The 26,194-nt window shown below is 34.9% G+C and overlaps 1 protein-coding gene across 2 annotated transcripts; it reads right to left on the bottom strand.

Moving 5' to 3' along the window:
* Nucleotides 1–11,358: 11,358 nt before the first annotated feature.
* Nucleotides 11,359–21,753, bottom strand: RAD5 (DNA/RNA helicase protein). 2 transcript variants are annotated; one of them, XR_014346795.1, is made up of 20 exons: nt 20,930–21,732; nt 19,772–19,905; nt 19,503–19,638; nt 19,272–19,325; nt 19,051–19,197; nt 18,809–18,960; nt 18,651–18,735; nt 18,288–18,560; nt 18,023–18,169; nt 17,740–17,895; nt 16,464–16,531; nt 15,426–15,548; nt 15,234–15,333; nt 15,039–15,151; nt 14,283–14,557; nt 13,917–14,117; nt 13,589–13,682; nt 13,407–13,478; nt 12,544–12,642; nt 11,359–12,087 (listed from the first exon to the last, which is right to left on the bottom strand). XR_014346795.1 is itself a non-coding variant. In XM_028241610.2 (20 exons), the coding sequence occupies exons 1-20, from the start codon at nt 21,509–21,511 to the stop codon at nt 11,965–11,967; spliced, it is 3,138 nt and encodes a 1,045-aa protein (XP_028097411.2). In that variant the 5' UTR covers nt 21,512–21,753; the 3' UTR covers nt 11,359–11,964. The 2 variants fall into 2 exon arrangements, 1 of the variants encoding a protein (XP_028097411.2); XM_028241610.2 differs by having other exon boundaries at nt 14,279–14,557; nt 20,930–21,753.
* Nucleotides 21,754–26,194: the final 4,441 nt, after the last annotated feature.

The following is a 26,194-nucleotide window of genomic DNA, read 5'->3' as shown; positions in this document are numbered from 1 at the left end:
AAATTCATGTCTTATAAGTATACAACCCCCAATTATACACATATACAAAAAGAGCATGGAAATACACAAAGGGATTCAACAAGCTTGGCTCCTCCTGAGCCTGATCACTTCACTTGGAAGCTCTACAAAAGGTTGACCCAGGGTAGACTCGAGGCAATCTAACTCTGATGTTCAGCTTGCCCATTTACATTTACATATATAAATAAATAAATAGTGAGCTAGAGCCCAATGAGTAATAATAGAATAAAGAGGTTAAATGAATGAAGCTCAATAACATTGTCAGGCCAAATTTTCATTAATTCATTAACTTCCTTCAATATCGTTTTATGTGGTACATCCATGAAGTGATGACATTCCAGTAATAACGGACCATAAGTCAATCAATCCAAAAGCCATGGTATTGTTACCCCCAGGCAAGGGCCTAGATTCAATGGATGTCACAATACCATTTCAAAACAGAACTTCATTCATTAAAGGACATAACATTTCAATAAACCATCCTATCAATTATCAAATCATTTAAGAATTCATGCAAACAATCACATATCCATTTTGATAGTAATAACACTTTCGAAAGTAAAGATAATTTAAACATATCTTTATAAGGTTATTACTCACAGTGGTTTGTGGTGACACTAAGCCTCAGACGTCCACCTAAACGAAACACATAACAAAGTACAAATGAAACTCCATTTCATTTTTAATTCAATTCTCTTTATGTGTTTCTAACTTATTATATGATTATAGAAGTCCAAATGGTGCCTAAGAATGCTCGAAGTGACATGAGGATGCAAATATGCACTTAAGAGAGTTGGTAAAATTTTGCTGAAAATAGGGTCTCCACTTGAGCGCAACTTCCTACGCTCGAGCGGGGGTTCAAAAACAAAGTTGGTCGCTCGAGCGTAATTTCTGTTGCTCGAGCGGTCTGTAAAAGTACTGGTTACATGAAATTCCCGCTCGATGGTCACTCGAGCGAAAAACTGAGAAAAAGGGTCCTCGCTCGAGCGCCACTTTGGTCGCTTGAGTGACCTGTAAAATTTCAAAAAACTTCTGGGAGCTTGATTTTCACGCTGGAGCGAGGCTTCCCTCGCTCGAGCGGACATCACAAATTCTGGAATTTCCAAAACTGTGTTCGAAGTTCAAACATGGTACTCAAAGCTTCAAATCTTATGTTTTTGGTACAAAAACATAGAGAATCATTGTATAGCATGAAAATACTTCCAATTTGAAACCATTTATTCGAAACCTTGGCAAATTCTTAACCAAAAACTTCAATTTCAAGGTATAAAATAAGTTTAATTCAATTTGAGCCTATATTTCTTCAAAGCATATTCAAAACATAATCAAGTGACATGAGGAGCATGAAAACATGAAGGATTCTCCAAATTGAAGTATAATTGTGCCATGCATGATTGAATTTCATGAAGTTTAACTCAATTTATGCATGCATGTACATGTTTAACTCTTAACTTCCAAATTCAAGGTGATTGAAGCTTCTATTTAACAATTCCATGCAAATGAACTCAAAACCTTGGTGAATATAACTTCTACATGACTTGGTTCCAAGAATTTATAATGAATTACATACCTAATGTGTGAATTCAAGTGTATTATGGCTCCAATCTTTGAATCTTCTACCAATCCTCTACAAATCTCCTCTTTCTCTCTCTAAATGTTGAACTCTCCTCTCCTCTCTCTCAATTCTCAGCTATGTATGTGTATAAAATGAGCTCATAAGCTATTTAAAGCTATTTATATGGTGTGATTAAGTTAGCCTAATCACATATAATTAAGGTTAATCAACTAGGCTTAATCCTAATTAATTCAATCAGTTTATTCTAATTATTTTGATCCAAATAAATTTTTAATTAAAGTTACCATAAAATTCTAAATATTCTAATTAACCTATTGGGCTGGTCAATTTCAGTTTCTGAGGCTGTCTAAGCTTTCAATTTCTGACTCTAAGTTGTCAATTTGAACAGATAATCTATGTAACAACAGATAATCACAAATTAAACGTGTAATCACACAATTAAACACGCAATCATGCAATTAAACTTATTAAAATAATATAATATACTAGTCCGGAGGTCGGGATCGTCACAACCTCCAATATTTAGACTATTGAAGTCATTGATGAAGAAGAGAGGTGGATGACTAATGTCACAGTGGTGCTCCTCGTCATTGCCGCTATTGCTGCCGCAGCGGCAGAGATGGAAACGACGGTATATGTGGTGACAAAGGAGAGAGAAAGAGAAAGAAAAAGAGAGAGAGACAAGGGTAGCATTTAGTTTATTTTTCAAAGCTCAACTCTGTTCCCAAGGTGGATGGCCTATAAAGCTCCTGGTCTTGATGGTATCTAAGCTATCTTCTACCAGAAATTTTGGGAAATTGTTGGAACTTCTGTTTGCCAATTTGTGAAGAATTATTTTGCTACCAACAAAGTTCCTAAGGGAGTTAATAAAACCCTTATCTATCTTAGTCCCAAGGTGGATAATCCTAATAGAATTAAGAAGTTTAGACCTATAAGTTTGTGCAATGTGAGCTACAAAATTGTTACTAAAATTTTGGTCAACAAGATCAGACCTCTTCTTGATAATCTCATCAGTCCTAACCAATGTAGTTTTGTTCCAGGAAGATCAACCAATGACAACATTATTATCACTCAAGAGATTATCCATTCTCTCTAGTCAAAGAAATGGAAAGTTGGTGGTATGGTCATCAAAATAGATCTGGAGAAAGCTTATGACAAAATCTCTTGGACTTTCATTCATCAAACCCTTTGTGATCTTAACCTTAATAGCAACTGGATTGATCTGATTATGAACTGAATCACTTCTGTCAGTAAAGCTATATTGTGAAATAGACAAGCACTTCCTGAATTTTCTAGAGAAAGAGGCCTTAGACAAGGAGACCCACTATATCCATATATTTTTATTCTCTGGATAGAAAGGCTTTCTAGCATGATAAATAGCAAGGTTAATAGTAGTGAGTGGAAAGGTATCAAAGCTTCACAAAATTGTCTTCCCATTTCACATTTATTTTTCGCTGATAACCTTTTACTCTTTGCCAAAGCAGATACAACAAATTACGAGGTGATTTTGGAAGTTCTACATGAATTCTGTGAAATCTCTAACCAGAGAATCAACCCCCACAAGTCAAAATTTTATGTATCTCAAAATGTGCCTAGAACCAAAGCTAAAAAGCTCAGTAATATGAGTGGTTTTCCCCTCACCCAAAATCGTGGCCACTATCTCGGTACACCAATCCTTCACGGTAGAGCCAACAGAAGAAATTGTCGGGATGGAAAACTAGCGTGTTATCTATGGCGGGCCAAGCCACCTTCATTCAGTCAGTAACTTCAACCATGCCTTCTTATGTGATGTCCACAGCCAAACTTCCCAAGAACATTTGCGCTGATATAGATAAACTCAATAGGAATTTTCTTTGGGGTGATCAAGGTAATACCAAGAAAGTTCATTTTGTTAATTGGGATCAAGTTTGCAAATCTAAAGAAAAAGGGCACTTGGGCATCAGAAAGGCTAAGCACCAAAATCTTGCTCTTATCTCCAAACGTGGGTGGAACCTTCTGTATGGGAATGAAACTCTTTGGTCTCAAATGCTAAAGAATAAATTCCTTCATAATCACAGTTTGTTCACTTGGCCAACTAAGCGTAATGGATCACATATTTGGAAAAGCATTGTTAATTCTAAAGATGTATTAAGGAAAGATACAAAGTGGGTCATTGGTGATGGAGCCACTGTATTACTTTGGAAGGATTGGTGGTGTGGCGGCCAACCACTGTAAACCACTGTGATGACACAACTATTAATTCCATTTTGAATAACACCATGAGTTGGAACCTTCACAGCATTGAAGATTTTTAACCCCTCAGGATATTACCAACATCAATGTGTGCACCTACCTAGGCTTGCCACTCTACCTGATAAACCCTATTGGATAGGCACATCTAATGGTATTTTTACTTCAAAATCAGCTTATGATTTCATCACTAATGTTGGGAATCAAGAGGTAAGTTGGAAATGGATTTGGAAACTCAAGCTGCCTCAGAAGCTCAAAGGCTTTTTCTGGCTCATTATGCAAAATAAATTTCTTACAAATCAAATGAGAGCTGTTAGAAAACTCACGAAAAATGACATCTATCCCCGATGCAATATGCACTGCAAGGATCTTCTACATCTTTTTTGGGACTGTATTTATGCTAAGAACATTTGGAATAATGTTAGGAATGATAAATGGCAAAAGGAGGCTGAATCTCTTACCCTTGAGATTTGGATTACATCCAATCTTAAGGATAACAAACAAGAATATAGAGGCATCCCTTGGAAGATCTGATTTGCTGTTCTTTTGTGGAAAATCTAGAAAGATAGAAATAAAAAGGTTTTTGAAAACTTGGTTGTGAATATTAACCATAGCATTTTTCAAGCATACCAACATGCCTCTAATATTCATGAAGCTTTCAAGTCTCCTCTTACCAAAGATCAATATGTTCTTAATTTAATAGCCTAGTTGCGTCCTTGTGCAGGTAAATTCAAACTCAATACGGATGGTTATGCTAAAGACGAACCAGGTAAAGCAGGCTTTGGTGGTTTGTTTAGAGATGAAAGAGGACAATGGGTTCTAGGCTACACTGGAAAGCTGAAAACTGCTACCAGTCTAGAAGCAGAATTATAGGCAATCTATTGAGGCCTCACTATCATTTTGGAGAAAGGTTGGAGAGATATCCAAATAGAAACGGATTGCAAAATGGTTGTGAATCAGATTTCCACCCCAGATGAGCAACTTCAGAGCTACCTATTCAGAGCTTTCATTTTCGATATCAAGGCAACTTAGAAAATATGAGGAAGAAGAACTCCGAAAATATGAGGAAGAAGGAATATATTTCTGTTATATTCAAAACTTCTTATTTTACAAGACCAAATGACACTCCTTATATAGGAGATATTACAAACATCATTATAACCCATTATATGCCACTTACATATTATATATTACCACTATCTACCACTATCATATTATATACATGCCACTATCTACCACCAACACCACTATCATATTCTATACATGCCACTATCTACCACCAACACCACTATCATATTCTATACATGCCACTATCTACCACCAACACCACTATCATATTATATACATGTCACTATCTTATTATAACACAAATTTCCAGCACTCCCCCTCAAGCTGGTTTGAAGATATCTTCCATAGCCAGCTTGCTAGTCAGCTTATCAAATTGCTTCTTGTGTAGTCCCTTCGTTAGCACATCAGCTAATTGTTCACCTGTTGGAAGGTAGGTCATACAGATTATGCCAGCATTGATTTTCTCCTTGATGAAATGTTTATCCACTTCTATATGTTTTGTGCGATCATGTAGAACTGGATTATGAGCTATAGATATAGCTGCTTTGTTGTCACAATAGACCTTCATAGGTGTCGAATGAGAAAGCTTTAATTCTTCAAGAATTCTTTTAATCCACATTACTTCACAGATTCCATGGGCAACAGCTCTGAACTCTGCTTCTGCACTACTTCTAGCTACCACAGTCTGTTTTTTACTCCGCCATGTAACTAGGTTCCCACCTACAAAGGAGCAGTATCCGGATGTTGATCTCCTGTCTGTAACACTTCCTGCCCAGTCTGCATCTGTGTATACTTCAACTTGAAGATGTCCATGTTTCTTGAACAGTAAGCCTCTCCCTGGAGTTCCTTTCAAATATCTTAAGATCTTATAAACGGCCTCAAAGTGCTCTGCCCCTGGTGAGTGCATGAACTGACTTACCATGCTGACTGCAAAGGCAATATCAGGCCGCGTATGAGACAAGTAAATCAATTTTCCGACAAGTCGCTGATATTGTTCCCTCTCTTTGACTTCTTCAGCCTTAGCAGCTTGTAACTTCAAGTTAGGCTCGATCGGAGTCTCCACCATCTTACAACCAAGCATACCTGTTTCTCCAAGGAGATCAAGAACATATTTTCTCTGATTAACGAATATACCTTCCTTGGATCTTGCAAATTCTATTCCGAGGAAATACTTGAGGGCTCCCAGATCCTTAATGTGAAATTCTTTTGCGAGTTTCTCTTTGAGGGCTGCTAACTCTGCTTCATCATTACCAGTTAAAATGATGTCATCAACATAAACAATCAAAATTGCAATTTTACTGTTTTTTGAATGTTTATAAAATATTGTGTGATCTGCTTGACTCTGCGAGAAGCCACAACTGATAACTGTCTTCCCAAAGCGTTCAAACCACGCTCTTGGTGATTGTTTGAGTCCGTATAATGACTTGTTCAATCTGCATACTCTGTCGCTTCCAAGTCTCTGCTCAAATCCCGGCGGTAGGCTCATGAACACCTCCTCTTCAAGATCACCATTGAGAAATGCATTTTTAATGTCAAGTTGATGTAGTGGCCAATCTGAATTTACTGCAAGAGATAACAGTACTCTGATGGAATTTATTTTAGCAACAGGAGCAAACGTCTCCTGATAGTCGATCCCATAAGTTTGAGTGAAGCCTTTAGCCACCAGTCTCGCCTTGTATCTCTCAACGCTTCCATCTGCGTTACATTTTATTGTAAACACCCATTTACACCCAACTGTTTTCTTGTCTTTGGGTAGATCAACTATCTCCCAAGTACCACTTTTCCTTAAAGCATTCATCTCCTCCATGACTGCTAATTTCCAATTCGGATCATCCAATGCTTCCTGTATATTCCTTGGAACAAACAAGTGTGAAATCCTAGATGTGAAAGCTCTATGGTTTTTAGACAGTCTTTGATAGGAGAGGTAATTTGCAATAGGATGTTTAATGCAATTTCGGACACCTTTCCTAATTGCTATAGGAACATCAAGGTCAGAAATAGAAGGAATAGGATTACCTAAAATTTCGATGCCAGAACTCGGGTGGACATTCGGGTCATTAGGATGGACATTCGGGTCATTATTCCTCAGATGAAATCGCTTCCTAGTATAAACCTGAAGCTCAGGATTTAGATCATTTTGTAGTACTTCTCCCCCTAAACAAGAATCTTCTTGACTAGGCACCATAGAACTTGGTTCTCCTAAGTGATCATTATCAGACAGATGTGGTTTTTGTGTAGGATAAATGACATTGGGGAGCGGGATAGAAATATCCCAAAAACGGTCTTCTACTCCACTTGTCTCCCCCTGAAGAGAAGTGTTGGGGAAATAGGATTTTGTTTCAACAAATGACACATCCATACTCACATGAAATTTCTTGGTTTGAGGATCGAAACACTTATACCCCTTTTTGTTTGAGGAATAACCCAAAAAAACACATTTTATAGCACGGGGGTCAAGTTTTGAACGAAATTGGCTGGGAACATGAACATAGGCAGTACATCCAAAAACTTTGGCGGGTAAATCAGAAAACAACCTCGTGTCAGGAAAAAAAGTTTTGAGACAATCGAAAGGTGTTTTGTATGTTAACACCTTTGTAGGCATCCTGTTTATCAAATAAGAGGCTGTTAAAATTGCTTCACCCCATAAATATTTAGGAACATGCATGTAAAACATTATAGCACGTGCTACTTCAAGTAGATGTTTATTTTTTCGTTCTGCAATGCCATTTTGTTGAGGGGTATCCCGACATGTAGATTGATGAAAAATCCCTTTTTTTTCCAAAAACTCACCCAACTGCTCATTGAAATATTCTGTTCCATTATCAGAATGTAAAATACCAATTTTGGTTTGAAATTGGTTTTCAATCATATTGTAAAAATTTGTGAATAAATTTTTCACGTCAGATTTTTTATTCATCAAATAAATCCAACATAAGCGGGTATGGTCATCAATAAATGTAACAAACCATCTTTTACCAGAAAGAGTAGTGATTTTAGAAGGGCCCCAAACATCACTATGAATTAAATAAAAAGGTTTGGAAGCCTGGTAAGGTTTTGGAAAATAAGTAGAGCGATGAAATTTTGCAAAAATGCAACTTTCACAATGAAAAGAAGAACAATCAATCCCTTTAAATAATTCTGGAAATAAATGTTTCAGATAAAGAAAACTAGGATGTCCTAGCCTATAGTGCCATAGCATTATTTTTTCTCGAACAGAGATTGAACTAGTACTATTAAAGCTCTGAGCTTTTTTATTACTAACAGGTACTTCATCAAAGTAGTAAAGACCTTCAAGCATCCTAGCACGCCCAATCATCATCCCCGAGTTCTGGTCCTGAAATTCACAATGGGATTCAAAAAATGTAACACGACAATTAGAATCCTTAGATAGTTTACTGACAGACAAAAGGTTACAGGCTAAGTTGGGGACGTGAAGAACAGCATTGAGATTAATTTTCTCAGTTAGTTTAATAAATCCTTTTCCTGCAATAGGTGAAAAACTACCATCGGCTATTCTGATTTTGTCATGACCAGAACAAGGGAAATAGGTACTAAATAAATGGGAAAAACTAGTCATGTGATCGGAGGCACCGGAATCTATGATCCACGGAGAGAAGTTTAGGCAAGAGAAGGCTTTAGGATTTCTACCTGTTTGTGCCAACAAAACACTAGGAGTACCGGATGAGGAGTTGGATTTTATCAGCTTTAAGAGTTGATCAATCTGCTCTTTGTTGAAGGGACCTGAATCGGCTTCATTAGCGGTAGGAAAGCCACGATTCTTCTCTCCTTGTTTGCTGCTTTTCCAGTTGACAGGTTTGCCATGGATCTTCCAACACGTTTCGCGTGTATGGCGAGGCTTGTTGCAAAAATCACACCAGACCCGTGGCTTATCATCAAACCTGCGCTGGTAATTTGCAGCCTTGTTGGCCGCAGCATCACTAATTAAAGCAGAAATTTCAATTGATTCACCAGTACCTTTTTTCTTAAGCATGACGCTCCTTCGGCTCTCTTCTCTTCTGACTTCGGCAAATACTTCGCCAATGGATGGGAGAGGAGGTCTGCCAATAATTCTTCCTCGCACTTCATCGAACTCAATGTTGAGGCCGGCAAGAAACTTGTAAATACGGCTGTCTTCCACAGTTTTCTTGTGGTGGTTGCAGTCGTCAACCGATTTCCATTCGTATGTGTTGAAGATGTCAAGATCCTGCCACAACCTTTTCAACGAATTGAAATATTTGGTGACGGAATCATCTCCTTGACGAATCTCTCCCAACTTCAAAGTTAATTCGAAAACTTGAGATTGATTTCCTAGGTCAGAATACATCTGACTAACATTATCCCACAATTCTTGTGCAGTAGGATAGCACATGTAATTAGAGCTTATATCCTCCTCCATGGAATTGACCAACCATGTCATAACCATGGAGTTTTCAGCGTCCCAACTGTCGAACAGCGGATCATTAACAGCAGGAGTCTTCTTGTCACCTGTGATGTAACCGATCTTTCCTTGCCCACGGATATACATCCGGACAGATTGTGACCAGCGGAGAAAATTATCACCATTTAGGCGGATGGTGGTGATTTGGACAGAGTGAGAGTTGGACGTTTTCACCGGAATGGCAGCGGCAGGGGTTGAAGTGGTTTCGGACGTGACTTCCGACATGGCTATGACGGTTTTAGGGCTGCTGTGTTTTTTGTTGCTCTGATACCAACTTAGAAAATATGAGGAAGAAGAACTCCGAAAATATGAGGAAGAAGGAATATATTTCTGTTATATTCAAAACTTCTTATTTTACAAGACCAAATGACACTCCTTATATAGGAGATATTACAAACATCATTATAACCCATTATATGCCACTTACATATTATATATTACCACTATCTACCACTATCATATTATATACATGTCACTATCTACCACCAACACCACTATCATATTCTATACATGCCACTATCTACCACCAACACCACTATCATATTCTATACATGCCACTATCTACCACCAACACCACTATCATATTATATACATGTCACTATCTTATTATAACACAAATTTCCAGCAAGGCACTACATCAACGCACTGAGTGCACCATTGCGCATATCTATCGTGAAGGGAACAAGTGTGCTGATGAGCTTGCCCGTTTAAAAGCTGATCAAGCTGAGGACTTGGAGGTGTATGAAGATCCTCCACAAACACTTGGGCCTTTTCTTGTGGCCGATATGATTGGTATTATGTACGAGAGGTCTAGACTTCTCTTGAACTCTTTGTTGTTTTGAACTCTTTGTATTTTCTTTCCAAAGCATCTAAAAAAAAAAAACTCAATTCTGTTTTTAAATTATGATTTGAATGCAATATGTTAATTAAACATATTTTTAAAATACAATTCAAAATTATTTTCAAAACTCTGCGCTTCTCTTCTTTTTTTTTATTATTAATCAATCAATCAATCACTTTTTCTCTCTCCTCTTACATTCTCTCACATTTCATACATCAATCAATCAAAAAAAATTTAAAAACATTACAAATCATCCCAAAACTATTTTCAAAACTCATAATCAAACAAATTTTCTCTTTTCAAATCATGATTCAAAAACTTAAAACTAAAAATATAATTTCACACTCAAATTATAATTTTAAAACTAAACCAAATAGACCTAGGGTTTTGAGAAATTGGTTTTGAATAGATAAGTACAATTGCTTGTATGTTTTATATGTAGGGGATATTTTGATCATTTCGCAGTGTCTTTTACTTATGGACATAATAAATTAGCGCTTGAACTTTTGGATAAGAAAAATTCAAAATTAAATTTATCGCCTGAGCGCCCTAATGTAATAATATAACTATTTATTTATTTTATTTTTGTCAAATAACCTTTCTAGACATAATTAGTAGTATTATTTTCATTGGCAAAAGTAAGGGGGGTCTAATGGTTTTGGTTATAACTTCACAAACCAAAAAATAAAAATTAATTTGTAATAACAGAACTATTTATTTATTTTATTTTTGTAACGACGAAACTATTTTATTTTTACAACCAAAACGTAACTCAAGTTTGTATCTTGTTTTTTTTATAGAATTAATTACATCAAGATTCCCTCAACTATTGAATATCATTTTACCTTTATCATCATATTTATTACTAATTGAAGAGATTTTGGTGTAATTGATTAATCTTTAAATAATAAAAAAAAAATGGGAAAACCGGAAGTATGAAAATAATTGGAAAAAATAAATTGTATATAAGAGAGAAGGGCATGATCGAAAATTAAACGGAGTTTGAAAAATATTTGTAAGAACATGAAATTTGCTTTAATTATTAAGGAAAAAAAACCATAAAATATCCCTTTCACTTCCTTTGAACTTAGGCCCCATTTGGGAATAAACCAATTTAATTGACTATTTGACCTTTAAAAAAAAAAAAGTGTAATTACAAGTAACCAACCGCCAATCACTCAATAGGAATTTGTGGAAACTGGAATTCTTAGGTGTCGCACTGTCCTTCCCGAACCATGACAAACTGAAGTTCCAATATTAAAATTATGACATGTTCAATCAATATCTGTTTTACAAAACAGATGCTAACATGATCAACTTTACATAAAGATTACATACAATATGCAAAAATACATTTGGATGTATTATTGGTTCAAATCATGAAGGCTAAAAGATATCTTCATGATCCACACTTCTTGTTCCTCAGCTTGCACACCGGCCTCCATCGTACCTTCCTTAACATGAATGTACAAGGATGACCATTCCGTGTCGATTCTGTCAATTAAATTAGAACTGGCAAGGTATCAGCCAAAGCAAGCCTCATATCGACTAATAGCTTCCATTCAAATTCAATTCACATGCCTGTTTTTGTTTCTGCCAATAGGTGAATGTACTGACTTGAACAAGATTAGGCTTTCCAGTCCACTCAATCCAATGATTTTGTGCCAGAACGAGGGTTACCAATACTTGTGGTATTCTATATCCCAATTTTTCATAAAGTATTATGAGCAAAACCCTGAACCTCAAGCCCATAAGTTGATGTTCTGAAAATAAGTCTTGTTTCGGTTCCCTGGTCTAAGTGAAAAGCATCTTCAGTTCCTCAATACGTGCAGTTCGAACTTCTTGGTCAGTTAAAGCACCAGAGATCAACCGCTGCTTCCGGGCTTGCACTGCTTCCATTCTTTCCTCAACCGTGCCCTGCGATCCAAGATCATTTTGGTGAGGTTAAAAAAATTGGAGAGTTAGCTATTATAGGTGGAGAATAAGATAAGTTGGGAAACAAGAGATGTATTTTAGTAGGATCTATGTAGCTAGAAGATAATCCTTAGCATGAATCATGATAAAACTAATTAATTTAATCTTGAAATTCATAGGTAAACTATCAAATCTAAACTTAAGTTATTCTCCTTGAATGATGAACGTCAAATCCATGCATTTCAAATGCACATCCATCAAAACGAACCCTAATGAGTCCCAAACAAACCCAGTAAGTCCAAAGCTAAACTAGACTTGTATATCCTCTACAGAGGTTCCAACCATTCAGCTCAATCACTAAAGACAGGCTCCAAACTTCTATTTCCAATGTCATTACACAAATGAAGGAACAAAATAAAGATTTCATTTAAATGGGCTTGGTCAAAAAAGAAAATATACCTTCACAATAAACCGTTTGATCATTACACTTTTAGTTTGCCCAATGCGATGAATGCGCATGACAGCTTGTTCCTCGACAGCTGGATTCCACCACGGATCCTATAGAGAAGTTGAACATTGGCTTATTGCCATTAACGATTGGCTTGTATGAATAATACTATATTAACAAGGAAAAATGGAGATGAAACCAAACACTTGCAGTGGGATAAATGGAATGGAGTGCATCAAGAGTATTGTGTGATTGTAGAATTCCTAATTAAGTAGGAAAAGAAAAAATTATATGAACCATTAGACTAGACTTGTTTCGATGTATGGTATGGTACCGAATGTTACAGTTAATAAAACATGTAGGAAAGTAAGTGTAGTTGAAATGAGAATTTTGAGATGGATGAGTGGTGTTGCAAGAAAAATAGAAATAAAAAATTAATCCATTAGGAAGAAGTTAGAAGTGACACCAATTGGAGATAAAATGAGTAGAAACCGTTTGAGGTGGTATAAACGTGAATTGTAGACCAGTTAATGCGCCTTTAATGAGGAGTGGAATATAAAACCTAAAACAACTCTTCCATTGTCAGATCTTGTAGAAATTTAATGTATAAAGAGAAAAAGAGAATTGTATTATTGATTGATGTTTGTAATTGTTACAAGATTGATTAATTACAATTCCTATACAATCTATATATAGAAGAAAATGTGGTAGTAGGTGTAGTGGAGGTGATAGTGGGTTAGGTGAAGTGGAGTGTGTGGTGAAGTGGAGTGTGTAGTGGAGTAGGTGAAGGTAAAGATGGGAAATTCTAACAGATCTGAAGCTAGCACAAATATCATAATGCACAAGAAAAAAGGTTGAAATAATTGGCTCATACCAAGACGAAGGCATTGGATGCCGATGTTAGGTTTATTCCAACTCCACCAGCCTTCAATGACATTAGTAGCACCTGTATAACAACCAAGTCAGAATAATTGATGTAATATTGTTGTCTAGATTATAAGCCCAACCCCCCTCCCGAAAAAACCCTTCTCTCAGTTCAAAGTTGCCGTGACAAACCAGCATATCACTTTCTTCTGAAAATTGCTTTATCACTTTTTCACGTTGTTGTAGATTCAGAGTACCATCTAGACGAACAAATGGAATCTTACTCCTGAAAATATACGTGGACATTAGATATATCAAACCCACAGCTCACCATTTCCTAAGACACTATAGCATGATATAAAAGTTGACAATCCAATGACATACTTGAATTTTTTTGAACAAAAACAAGAAGCTAATGAAGCATTTTAAAATCAATTTAAACAAAGCAGCAAAAAAAATGTTGTTTTCCCCTTTTTTTTTTTCTAATAGATAAAGGACTAAAGGTGTAAAAATTTACTACCGCGAAAGAGGGATCTGCAAAAGGTCTAAAAAAGCTGTCCATTGGCTAAAAACGATGCTTTTAGAGCCTGATGAGCGAAGATTTTCTAGCTCCTGCAACAGAGCAGCAACTTTGGATGATTCCACCCAATTTTTCTCAACATCTATCTGAAATCGACTATCGGTTGGCACCGTAATAAGATCCTGTCTGCTGACACTCTTCCTGTAAATTAGAAAACATTGTAATCATAACTGTAAGATTAGTAACATTTCATGATTAAAAAATTACTGACGGGGGATGGAAAGGGAGGAGGAGCTTGCTTGGGGAAAATACAAGGAAATGCTAGGGGAGAAAGAAAATAAACATAAACAATCTGGAAGTACCTACAAACAGGACAAAGACCAGATGTAGGAGTCCGCCAACTAGCCAATAGACATTCTCGGCACAAGCGATGAGCACAAGGTGTCAATATTGCATCTTCAAAAGCTTCAAGGCATATTGGGCACTCTCCCTGTTCCCCCTTCCGCAACTCTTCTACTACCTCCTGAATATAAGCCCGTGAAGGCACATCGTTGGCCTCCCCTTCCACAACTTCCTGACCACCCTTAAGGAAACGCTTGGCAAGCTTATTCAGATCAGAGAATTCTTGAGTATCACCTCGACTGGAAACATCAAATCACCCCATTACCAACCAATCTTACAGTAAAATTCTTACATGAACAGACGAAGGAAAGAAACTATATGATAATAACCTAGAGTTTCTTATTTATCATCAGAATAAACAAGTAAATGACTATATTTTTTTTTTTTCCCTTCATGTTTGTTGATAATTTAACTACATAATTGAACTGTGTACATTTGAAACAATCAACAGATATGAAAGGAAGCACCACATCCCCAGAAAATTGTAAATATAGATAAATATCATACCCAATGAATTTATTTTATATAAGTAAAATACCGTATCCAATTGATGAATGACAAATCCAATCAGATTGATTTTTACCAAAGAAACAGAAACAGAGAAATGTCATTTTCAAATATGTGCAATGTGAAACACCATCAAGTTACAAGAGAAATGCTGTAAAAATTTTACAAAAAAATACAAACAAAAAAGAAAGCATGCCCAAGTATGACACAGACCTCATCACAAGAAATGGATGATCACAACACTGTCGAAGACGTAACAGTAATTCCAAAATAGAAGCATAATTATGGAGAACCCGTCCTTGCTCAACAAATTGATCAAATTTCACCTGTAGAGATTCAAGTTAACATTTGACATACAAAATGCATTATAAGATAACACAATAAGCAAAATCAATCGAGATTATAAACCTTGGATCTTCTAAATAGAGCTTCATAGAAATCTTTTTCAGCTTCTGTCAGTTCACAATAAATCACCTGCACATCTGCTGGTGGGAGAATTAAAATTGGCCTGCAAACCAAAAAAAATAAAAAATTAAGAGCCTATATGGAAAGAAAGGCAAAAGGGATAAGATGAGATTACATTCTTAGCCATGTGCTCACCTGCCTTCTCGGTCTGTGCTAAACTTTGTTCTTCTTAACATAATTGGCCTCAAGATTGATTGAACCAACTTTAATCCTCTCTCATCACCCTCCTCAAAAGGCTTTTGGATTAGCTTATTCCACCTGGATTAAATAGAAAGGTAGCTTAATGATACCGATACCATCCCACAAATGATAACAAACACTCAGCAACGCAAAGGAAAAACCCAGGGAAACTGGCTTACCCTAAATGAGGCTTCCAACTCAAGAAACTAATATTTCAAAACAATTTCCAGAAATTGCATAGTACTTACCTAGAAAATCCCCATTACTAATGGTTGGCAATGGCATATAAAACAACGAAGAACAACAATCAAGACCTTATTCTATACCCAACTAAGGATCCTATTCTCCTATTACTCCATTTTCAAAGTTGTCATATTGAGGAAGTCAATTTTTTCTTTTTTTTTCTTTTTTGATAAATATATTGAGGAACCCACTTTGGCCAAGTAAACCATTATCTTATCCATGACATAATGGAAAATTGACTCCATCAAGGAGTGCTAATCCCAACCATTATAAGCTTTACATTTGCAATCTAGCTACCATAAGCTTCTCCTTTCTCCACTCTTGGAACCAGAATATAATGGTTCTTACTCATGGTACTTACAAAAAAAGTCACAAAATAAAAAATAATAAAATGAAGAAAACATATAATTTTTTATTCTCCCAACATCATGAACTTTGAGAGAATGTACTGTATATGTTTAAATGATTGGAGAAGAACAAATAAAACTTTAGAGTAGACAGGTAATTTGATCAAGATATCAAACAGCAGACAATTTGAATCATACAAATTATTTAACCCAACAAAAAAATTTCTGATCCACATAAATGGAGGACAAAATCATTATCAATGTTACTGTCCACTAATTTCAAGAAAATTCAATGTGTCAAGCAAATCTGTCTTTATTCCAATATGTACAAATAAAGTACATGTGAATTAAGCAACTCAAATAATGTTTAATCATTCAGAACAAATAAGCAATGCAAACTTACCATGCCCAGTTTCCCCATGGTTCAACTCTTAAAAAGCGAAGAAGGCTGTAAATGTCCTCCAGATTGTTCTATGCAAAGCAAAGAAAAATGTCAGGAAACATAACTAAAACTCTGACAATTCATCAGACTTGAGAAAGTTAAAAATATCTTTCAATTCATATTTCAGAATTTTAATTTACTAAAACAATATGAGAGGATAGAAACACTAGGTAATAGGGCAAGAAATCAGACAACTGTCAAGCCATATGCCCAGGCAAAATCAAACAATTGATATAATGATTGTGTCCCAACCACCTCACTGATTTCTTGGTAAACACTATTTATTGATCAGTAAACCATACGTATATGTCATCCACAAAACCCAACAGAGAATACAAAATGCCAATTTCTTAAGAAAATAGTCAAACAAAGCAATCAAATGATAATGTGTATACAAACAAAAAAAAGTACACAGAACTTGTATACATAATGATGTGGCTACAATGGGACTCATCATTTTGAAAGAAAGTGCCCATTTAATTACAAAAATACCACTTCCACATCATTCTAGTGACAAATTTTGAATAAAAAATTGTATGAATAGCAATGTCCAATGATAATCTTGTGGTGCAAACAAGTAAAAAATATAATCAGTATTGTGATATATCCATCAACATATTCCTAACTTCAACATATCTATGTACCAACATTATCCATCCATCATATTACTTTTATTAATTTCTGCAAATTTTTCCATAAAGCTATCATATTTCGTAAAATATTCATAGTTTTAGGGTTGCCATATATCCTTTTTATCGATATTTAATTCCTTAAAGTCAAGAAATAAATAAATATATATATATATATACATATATATGTGCAACTAGGATTTGAAACCACAATCACAATGTACTTAAGCAGAAAACTGCAATCCAGAATGTTTGATACAAGATTGTGTAGCATTTAAACATGATGAAAAAACTTCTCAAAAGAAATGTTAATGAGGCAGATAATGTTCCTATACCAGTTAATGTAGACCGGACAATAAGCCCCAAACACTAGTAAATACAGAAATTCTCGTAAGATTTTCTGTTTTAGTTCATAACAAAGTTTAAATCACAAGAAGAAAAAAAATGAAACTGCTAAATAATGAACGTGCCCAAATTGTACACTGCCCATATGATTAAGGTAATCCACAAGACAGAGAATAGAAACTGTTCAAAAAAAAAAAAAAAAAAAAATGGTGAACTGAATAATAATCTCAGTACAACACCACAATCTGATTATATTAATATACCTGGATAGGAGTACCAGTAAGACACCATCGACGATCAGCAGTAAGTGCAGCTGCAGCCATAGAAATTTGACTCTTAGAAGATTTTATGGTATGTGCCTCATCAAGCACCACCCTAAACCATCTCACTGAGTAAAGTCCCCCATTTTCTTCAGCATTCTACAAAGTAAAACTAAAGAATGAAAGAAAAACTTATATTGATTTTATCTGTACATGCTACTTAAGCAAGATGTGCTCAGAGATGTGAGTCTGTGACATAAATTCAAACAAGAACCCTTCAGGATACCTCTGTTGAAAATTCTGAAGATAAAACTCCATAGGTGGTTAGTACAACATCACTCTGAGCTAGAATTTTCGCATCCTTTGGCCTGCTTTGTCCATAATGAACATAGAGAGACAGAGACCCAGGTTGTGCATGAGTTTCAATCTCCGCCTGTCAATGCACTCACAAAACAAATAGCTTCAGATATGTAACTGCAGGTGTAAATTAGAGACATCCAGACCCAAATGAGATGAAAACAATGGGAAACGTTAAAGTGGAGCAGAAATACCTTCCACTGGCCCAGAAGTGTCATAGGACATACAATCAAATTGCCACCACCAATAAGCAAGTTCTTTCGCTTTACAAGCTTGTCAAAACCAGCAAATTTTGATCCTTTCTTTGGTAAAGTTGGAGATTGATCTGAAATATCACTGGTGTCACTATTTTCAGTAAAGGCCTCATTCGTGGAAGGGCTACTTGAAGATCCACCTCTTTCTGAATGAGCAAGAAGGAGAGCTATGGTCATAATGGTCTTCCCAAGTCCCATAGCATCTGCCAAAATCTTAAATGCACCCTAAAGTCAAAACACCAAACTACTTTGAAGAAAATTTTGAGGCAATTAGAAAAAAGAATAAGTCAGTCAGAACTGTACTCCTCCTCTGGCCATTTGAAGGGTGCTTGGAAACTCCATTGTAGCATCACCAGAAAATGAATTCAAGTAGACAACAAGCTCCCTCCTACAAAGGCAAGCATCCCCTTAAACATGAAGTTTCAAAGTAAGAGCATACCACATGATAAACATCCACATACTTGTCTGCAAGACGATACGCCTCCCAACATGGGTGCAGTGTTGTAGCTGCCTCATCCATGCCTTGTCCTTTCTCCAAATGAATCATCCAATGAAGAGCCTGCTTTTGGTAGGAGCGAAGTTCACATTGAAGAGTACTAGGAGGTTCCATTTCCTAAACACATAACATCATAAAATATTTTTACCTGCTTCTGTATGTGCGAGTTCTATGAACACATAAACATACTCTGAAAATGACAAATACCTCTAACTCAAAGCTATCACCAACACCAACAATATTCTCAAGATCACCATCTGAAATGGACTCCTCATTTTCAACTTTAGAACCATTCAAAGTCGGATTCTTAAACTTGTTGCCATGAAGCAGTGAAGAATGAACACCAGAGCTGTCCTGTTCAGTTGAAATCACATACTAAAGTTCATCCTTAACAGAAATGAATCAACCAATAAATTAGGTCACTGTACCTCTGAATTTAAAGGTCGCTTCCTTGTGTACAAATCACCAGGAGTAAATTCAGCCTAGTTATAACCAAGAAAACACAAACAAAATATTCAGTAGATTTTCAAAGAATAACTTACAGATGGTATACCAACAACCATATATTGCCCAAAAAAAAATAGTACAATATAACCTAATCAAAACATGTAAAACTCTCTAATAAAGTTTTACAACTCAAAAAAAAAAAAAGGCATTACCTTCTTATAAGGGGTCAGTCCCAGCAATCGGAACAAGGTTGGCAAAGGATGGACAACTGACTCATCCGTGGAATTGCTAGTGGCTTTGAGCGAGGTGTGGTGGTTTTTACAAAACATGGAACTGTTGATGTGCACACTGTATAGCATACAAATTTAATGTCAATCAACCAGTCCATGCATTAATTAAAAAGGGATATTATATATACTCCTATTTTTCTTATATTTCCCCATATTAAAAAAGGCAAAAGTTCAATATACCTTGAGCATACCTAACAGACAATACAATGGTATCCATAATGCCCAGTGTATCAGGAGCAGATTTACAGCAACCCTCAATCTGAACCTTCTTGTCCCTCACCAGCGGCAAGAGACATCGTGACCACTCATTAGGGATTCGACCAATCTGCACATAAAACCAATCATATCACACACCAGCCCCAAATGGTTGCAATTTGTGCTTTATGAATCTTGAGTTAAAGAACTTCTTATGTTCTTCATTATTAGAAGTACATCTTTGCTTCATTCACTTCAGCCTTTGACATAAAAAGTTGCTATCTAAAAGAAGTTTTTCATATAAAATTTCTTATGCTAAAGGTTTCAAATCGTTTTCCTTCTCAATGTCTAAGTTTCTAGAGTTCAGTAAAAGTTTCGCTAAAGAGATGTTGATATATACTAATGAAATGCACTGTGGACTCTTATAAAAGCAAGCACACTGACACTAACATATGCACTTCAAATTGGCACCCATAGAGGCAAGTGTACAGGGAGGTACGTATAACTATAAAGTGTGTACAGATATGGATATACATGTATGTGTATGTATGTAGGTATATATTACATATACACATAATTGGTTTCAGAACATGGCATCACCCAGTCATATTTTGCCTGGCACTTTTCTTTCACTCCCAAGAGATATTTGCAAACAGATTTGAAATATATATATATATATATATATAGGGAAATTCCATAAGACACCCTTTTTTCGGTGTACCATATGCTATCTTTGGTAATGATTTAAGGAGAATTCCATTATATACACCCCATACCATATCCAACCTTAGTTACGCCATTTTTTTCTTCAGTTATAACCAAATTTTTCTTTAATTATGACATTATTTTAAGATTTTGGTTATGACTTTTTTGTGAGTAGTTATGATTTTTTTATTTTTTTTTTAGTTATGATAAAGTTACACCATTTTCTTTTGTAGCATAAGGTATGTCTTTCCCATCATTTAATTGATTTATAATTATTATGACCCATTGTAGTTGTGGGCACCCATTATTTATATTTCAAATCGTGTTTGATTATAATCTTGGTTATGGCTAAAATTAACTTGGTTACAACACAAAGTAGTATTGACACCATATCACAACTTGTGCGCATTGTAGAAAAATCACAATTTCAAAAAAGATAACATACATACCTCTCCACACTCTTTTGTAGAGAACCTCACAATCTCAGAAAAGGCAGCCACTTGTCGCCCACGGCCACCACCGAACTTGCCCGGCGAGGGCGTAGAACTGGCATTCTTCAACGGAAATGTGAAATTCACTGCATCACCACACTTCAACCTCCTACCTTTACAAGTCGAAAGCCCAGAAACCTCAACACAACCCACAAACCACCACTCACCCCCAATTGAACTCGAGCACTTGCTCAAATCCCTGATGGCTTCAACATCATTATTACTTACAGTCCTAGTCCTAGGGTTTGATGAAGAACCCGAACCCAAAGACCGATTCTTGGTCTCATTGCCATTCGGCCTTGACTTGGTATCTTTTGATTGGGTCTCTGAGTTTGAATTGCGATTCGAAACCTCGGGATTTCTCAAAACTTGGGATTTGTCTTTGGTTCTGAAACTCGGGGTGTCTAATACGATGTTAATCGCGGCCGTGACGTCGTTGTTGGCCATGTGAAGGGCTCGAATTATGTCCATGTCGGAGTAGTCGAAACCGACGATCGATCGAACGGTTGAAACCAGTTCGTCGGTGACTTTGTTGCCCATGGATTTTCAGCCAAACAAATAAAACCCTAGAAGTATGATGAACTCGAGTGGTCGTTGTTGTATGAATTTGAAAACCCTAGGGTTAGAGAGATGGGGTTTTAGGAGATTGAAGAAGAAACAGAGAAACCCTAGGCTAGGTGCACCTTTCGAAAAGGAGATGGAAGTGGCGCGCCCGTATCTAGAGTGAAGAATGCGAGAGACGCGTTACGTTTCCCGCCATCTTCCCCGGGATATATATATATATATATAGGAGAATAAAAAGTGCAATATTAATTACAAAATGATGTACACAAATTATTTATGCAATTAATTATATAAGTACTAAATTTGTTTTAGTGTATACATATGCACGCAAATTATATAAAATCCCTCAAACTATTGATCACTTACATTTTACCATCCTAATTTTTATACCCAACAATTATCCATTCAAACTATTTGAATTTGAACATTAAGTTATTTTGTTAGTTATTTGAGTAATTTCTCATCCAAATATCTAACAGATAACTAATAGAATAGCCTAATGTTCAAATTTAAATAATTTGAGGTGGGCAACTGTTAGATTTAAAATATTAAGAGATAAAGTGTAAATGGTCGATAGTTTGACATGATTTAATAAAATTTGCCCTATGTATAAATAAGAAATTGTTTGAGAAATGATGGATTAATATATTTTTTTATTTTTTATGAAAAAATATGAAATATAAATTGAGTTTGAAATAATAATAGGTCTGACTTTGGTCCAGTCCACCATCGGACTGGACCATGCTGTTGGGCCAATGGGGGCCCACCACGGGTCCCGTTGTGAAAATCTGAACCATGCAATGTGTAGAACTCGTCGAGTATTATTTGTTTGTAAAAAATCACATTAATCGGATATTGATAGCTATGTGATCAAATCAATTTTGTATAAAAAAAAATGGACGGTGAATAAATTAACGATTGATAAAAAATTATTTTGATCACATAGCTATTGATATCTGATAACGTGATTTTTTACAAACATATAGTACTTTACGAGTTTTACACATTAAACGGTTCAGATTTTCAAAACGAGACCCGTGGTGGGCCCATACGACCCTAATAACACAGTCCAATCCGATGATGGATTGAACCAATGCCAGGCCCTAAAATAATATACTCAAAATAGCACATTACAAATAAAACTTAAATCTTGTATTTTCATTATTTTTTTGGGGGGGGGGGGTTGCACAGGCATACAACTCAGGGGTTGTTTGGGGTGTCATAAATAAGTGTCTTTTTTTACTAAAAAATTGAGGAAAAAAATATGGATATTTTGGTTAATTTTTTGACTTTTTATGGAAAAATGTGTATTAAAATTTTGTATAAATTAGTGTGTAGGGAAAAATTATGATTGAGAATTGTGCAGCCGTAATTTTTTACTTTTGATAAATAGTGATAATTTTTTAACTTTTTAATAATGTTTTGATTTTTTGACTTTTTTTCAACTTGTCAAACTTGACCTCAATTGTTTATGTGACTAAGGCAGTCACAGGCATATGACTCCGTTAAGGTAGTGGTGGAGGAGCAAGCATCTTCTTTTTGTCTTCTTTATTTTATTTGACTCCCTCCGTACAATGATTAAGATTTACTTTAAGAAAATTTAACGACTCAAATTATTTTATTAAAATAAACTAAAAATTAAAGGATCTTCTTTTTTTTTTTTTTTTTTTTTTTTTTTTTTTTTTTTTTTTTTTTTGGTGACCTGAGCCATTTAATTATCATGGAATAAATCTTACCTTTGCAATAATGGAACCAAGGAGAGAAGATCCTTGCTCGTGATGGAAGTATAAAGGGATAAGGGCCCGTGCCCCCCTCATTTTTTGCATTTTTTTTTTACATATAAGAAAAATAATTAATAAATAAATAAATTATATAAAAATAATATTTATAATGATTTCTTAATGATGTTTTTTAAATTATAAAAATAATTATAGTTGTTTTGATTGAAAGTGAAAAGACAACAACAAGCCACATTATTATGTATGAAAAATTTCTAAACAAAATTTAGTTTAATAGTGATATCAAATCATTACTTACATGTAAACAAAGTTAACCCCATTAAAAAAAATAAAAAATTATTGAATTGTTAATTATATTTGACAAGTGAGATTAACCTTTCATCGTTATTTTACTATTAGTAGTGATACTATATGTCGATGATAATGTGATATAACTATTATTTATATATTATTATATATTCTATTATAAGACATACAAAACAGTTTTGCAGTGTCTATAATATATTACTTATAAATAACACCATATATTTTCAATTCTAATTTTTCATAAGATCAATTGTAAAAATAAAAATTTTAAAACTTTTATATTAAATATTTAAGATTTTGTGCTTAATACTAATTTAAAAATTATTATCTATTGTTATTAATTATGAGAAAATTAATTTTAAGATTTTAATTAAGAAGTGTGCGGCTAGGGTTATAAATAAGATGATTATTAATTTGGTGGTGTTAAGGTCTATTTTGGATACTTGGGTTTGTTTGTAGGGGAATATATTATTTTATTTATTTATGAAAGTATAATGTAGTAATAAGGTGATGTACCTTAATTATTATAATGTGATATGACTCAAATAAGATAAAAATATATTTTTTGTATGCGATTGACGAACATTAATTTGCTATAAGATATAATATCATTCTCTTTTTACTTTCTATACGCCTTTTTGGGAAAAAAAATATATAAAATAATTAATTCTCAAATAGTGTCTAAGTTTGAGATATAATATAAATTTTGTTTGTTTATGTAGTAGTATGATGGTTTTAGTTGAGATCAAGAGTTGGTTTGTAAATTGGTTATTTTACTTGATATTTTACAAAAAAAAAGTGAAAAAAATAAATAGAGATGTGACAACTTATAACCAACCATAAATGTATGAAATAACACAAAAGTTCTCATTAAAGGTGACTTTTTTTTTCTTTTTTTTTTGTAAAATGAGAGACAAAATAGTTATTTAATCTAGGGCAAATTATATTAAACTCCCTCAAATGGTCAATCATTTACACTTTTTCTCTTAATGTTTTAAACCCAACAATTACCCCCTACAACTATTTGACTTTGAACATTATGTCCTTTTGTTAGTTATCTATTAGATATTTGGATGAAAATTTGTTAAGTGTTGTGCACAAAATGATTATATTAATTTTTTACAAAAGATAAAATAGGGTAATTTTGTAATAAAATTAAATATAATCATCATGTACACAGTACTTGACAAATTTTCACCAAATATCTAACAAGTGACTAAAAGAAGGATTTAATGTGCAAATTCAAATAGTTTGAGTGGGTAATTGTTGGGTTTAAAACAACAGGAGGGTAAAGTGTAAATAGTCGATAGTTTAAGAAGATTTAATATAATTTTCCCTTTAATCTATAATATTATAAAATTGAATTTGAATATCACCTCCACATTAATTGCAAGTCCCCTTGTTAGGGCATCTCAAATGGTGTATTAAATATTTCACAAAATCTGAGTTAAAATTTGAGGAATTGCTCTATCTGATATCTAGCTCTCCAGCAGTGTATTTTTGGCTATCAGCAAAATGTCAATCGACCGGAAGAATGACAGGCTGGAAGTTCGGCTGGTTGACCAGCAAGGTAATCTGGAAAGAAAAAAAAAAAAAAACCCAACGCAAATCTTGAACAGAAAAGGAGATGAAATGAGAGAGAAAGAGAGAAGTCGAGGTCTAACATATATTGAGATTAATATTAGCGTGGAATAATCTTCTTCTATTTTATTTTTATTTTTTTGTCTTTTTATTTATTGGTGTGGATTAATATTGGTGTTCTAATTTGGGTTTTATGATTGAGGTTATCACGTTTGGACATTTTCATGTATAGGGTCCTCTGGTCGAAGTTGTTGAATTGAAAGTTTATTGACATTGTGATTGAACCTAAACAAACCCGTACCCCCGACTCTTTCTCTTTCTACATCCCACACACACACTCTCTCTCTCTCTTTCTCTCTCTCTCTCTCTATATATATATATATTTCTCGCTAGGTTCTGAAAATCTAAAGAGATTTTCTTGAGTGGGAGAGAGATTTGGTTATGGATTTTCTTTTTTATTTTTGTATTAATGAACCCTTGGTTTTCCACTCAAAAGCATCACCTACTTTCAATTTTTCATGATTTTTGTAAGGGTAAAATGGGTATTGGTTGAGCGAGTTAGAAACATCTTCGGCATTCAAATCCCAACCAAAACCCCTTTGCTCTCTCTCTCTGTTCTAATCCTTAATTGATTATGTTTTTTAACCATTTCAACAAACACTTGGAGGTCGTGTTCAAGGGTATGAAAACACAAACACCCTCAAGAGCAACAACAACAACAAGAAGAATCACAAGAAACCCACTTTGGTGATTGATTGTAGAGAGCTTTTAAGGGGTGCGACGATGGTGATGAAAGGTCTCCAAGAAGACTTGGGTGATGGAAACATGCAATGTACAAACCACTATTACAAAACAATACACCAGGTGGGATCTATCTTTTTCCTCTTTCCCCATACTCGTCTTCCCTTGTTCTTCCTCATCTTTATCTCTTTCCTTCAAATCTGACTTCGGTAGTGGATCCACACCAACCATCTCAGTTCGACCCAACCACACATTCACTCAGTGTTACCTATTTTTGTGGAAATTGTTGAAG

Source organism: Camellia sinensis, chromosome 12 (assembly GCF_055761805.1).
Source record: "Camellia sinensis isolate YWXY chromosome 12, ASM5576180v1, whole genome shotgun sequence".
NCBI classification, from domain to species: domain Eukaryota; kingdom Viridiplantae; phylum Streptophyta; class Magnoliopsida; order Ericales; family Theaceae; genus Camellia; species Camellia sinensis.
This window is presented reverse-complemented; position numbering and strand designations above follow the sequence as displayed.

Bases quoted from the DNA above. Each gene is read 5' to 3' on its own strand.
- RAD5 (XM_028241610.2), bottom strand. From the start codon at position 21,511: ATGGGCAACAAAGTCACCGACGAACTGGTTTCAACCGTTCGATCGATC. The intron at 18,170-18,287 runs GTATTTCTGCTC...GTGCATTGACAG, and splicing joins CACTTCTGGGCCAGTGGAAG to GCGGAGATTGAAACTCATGC. The intron at 15,152-15,233 runs GTTTATAATCTC...GAATCTCTACAG, and splicing joins CTCTATTTAGAAGATCCAAG to GTGAAATTTGATCAATTTGT.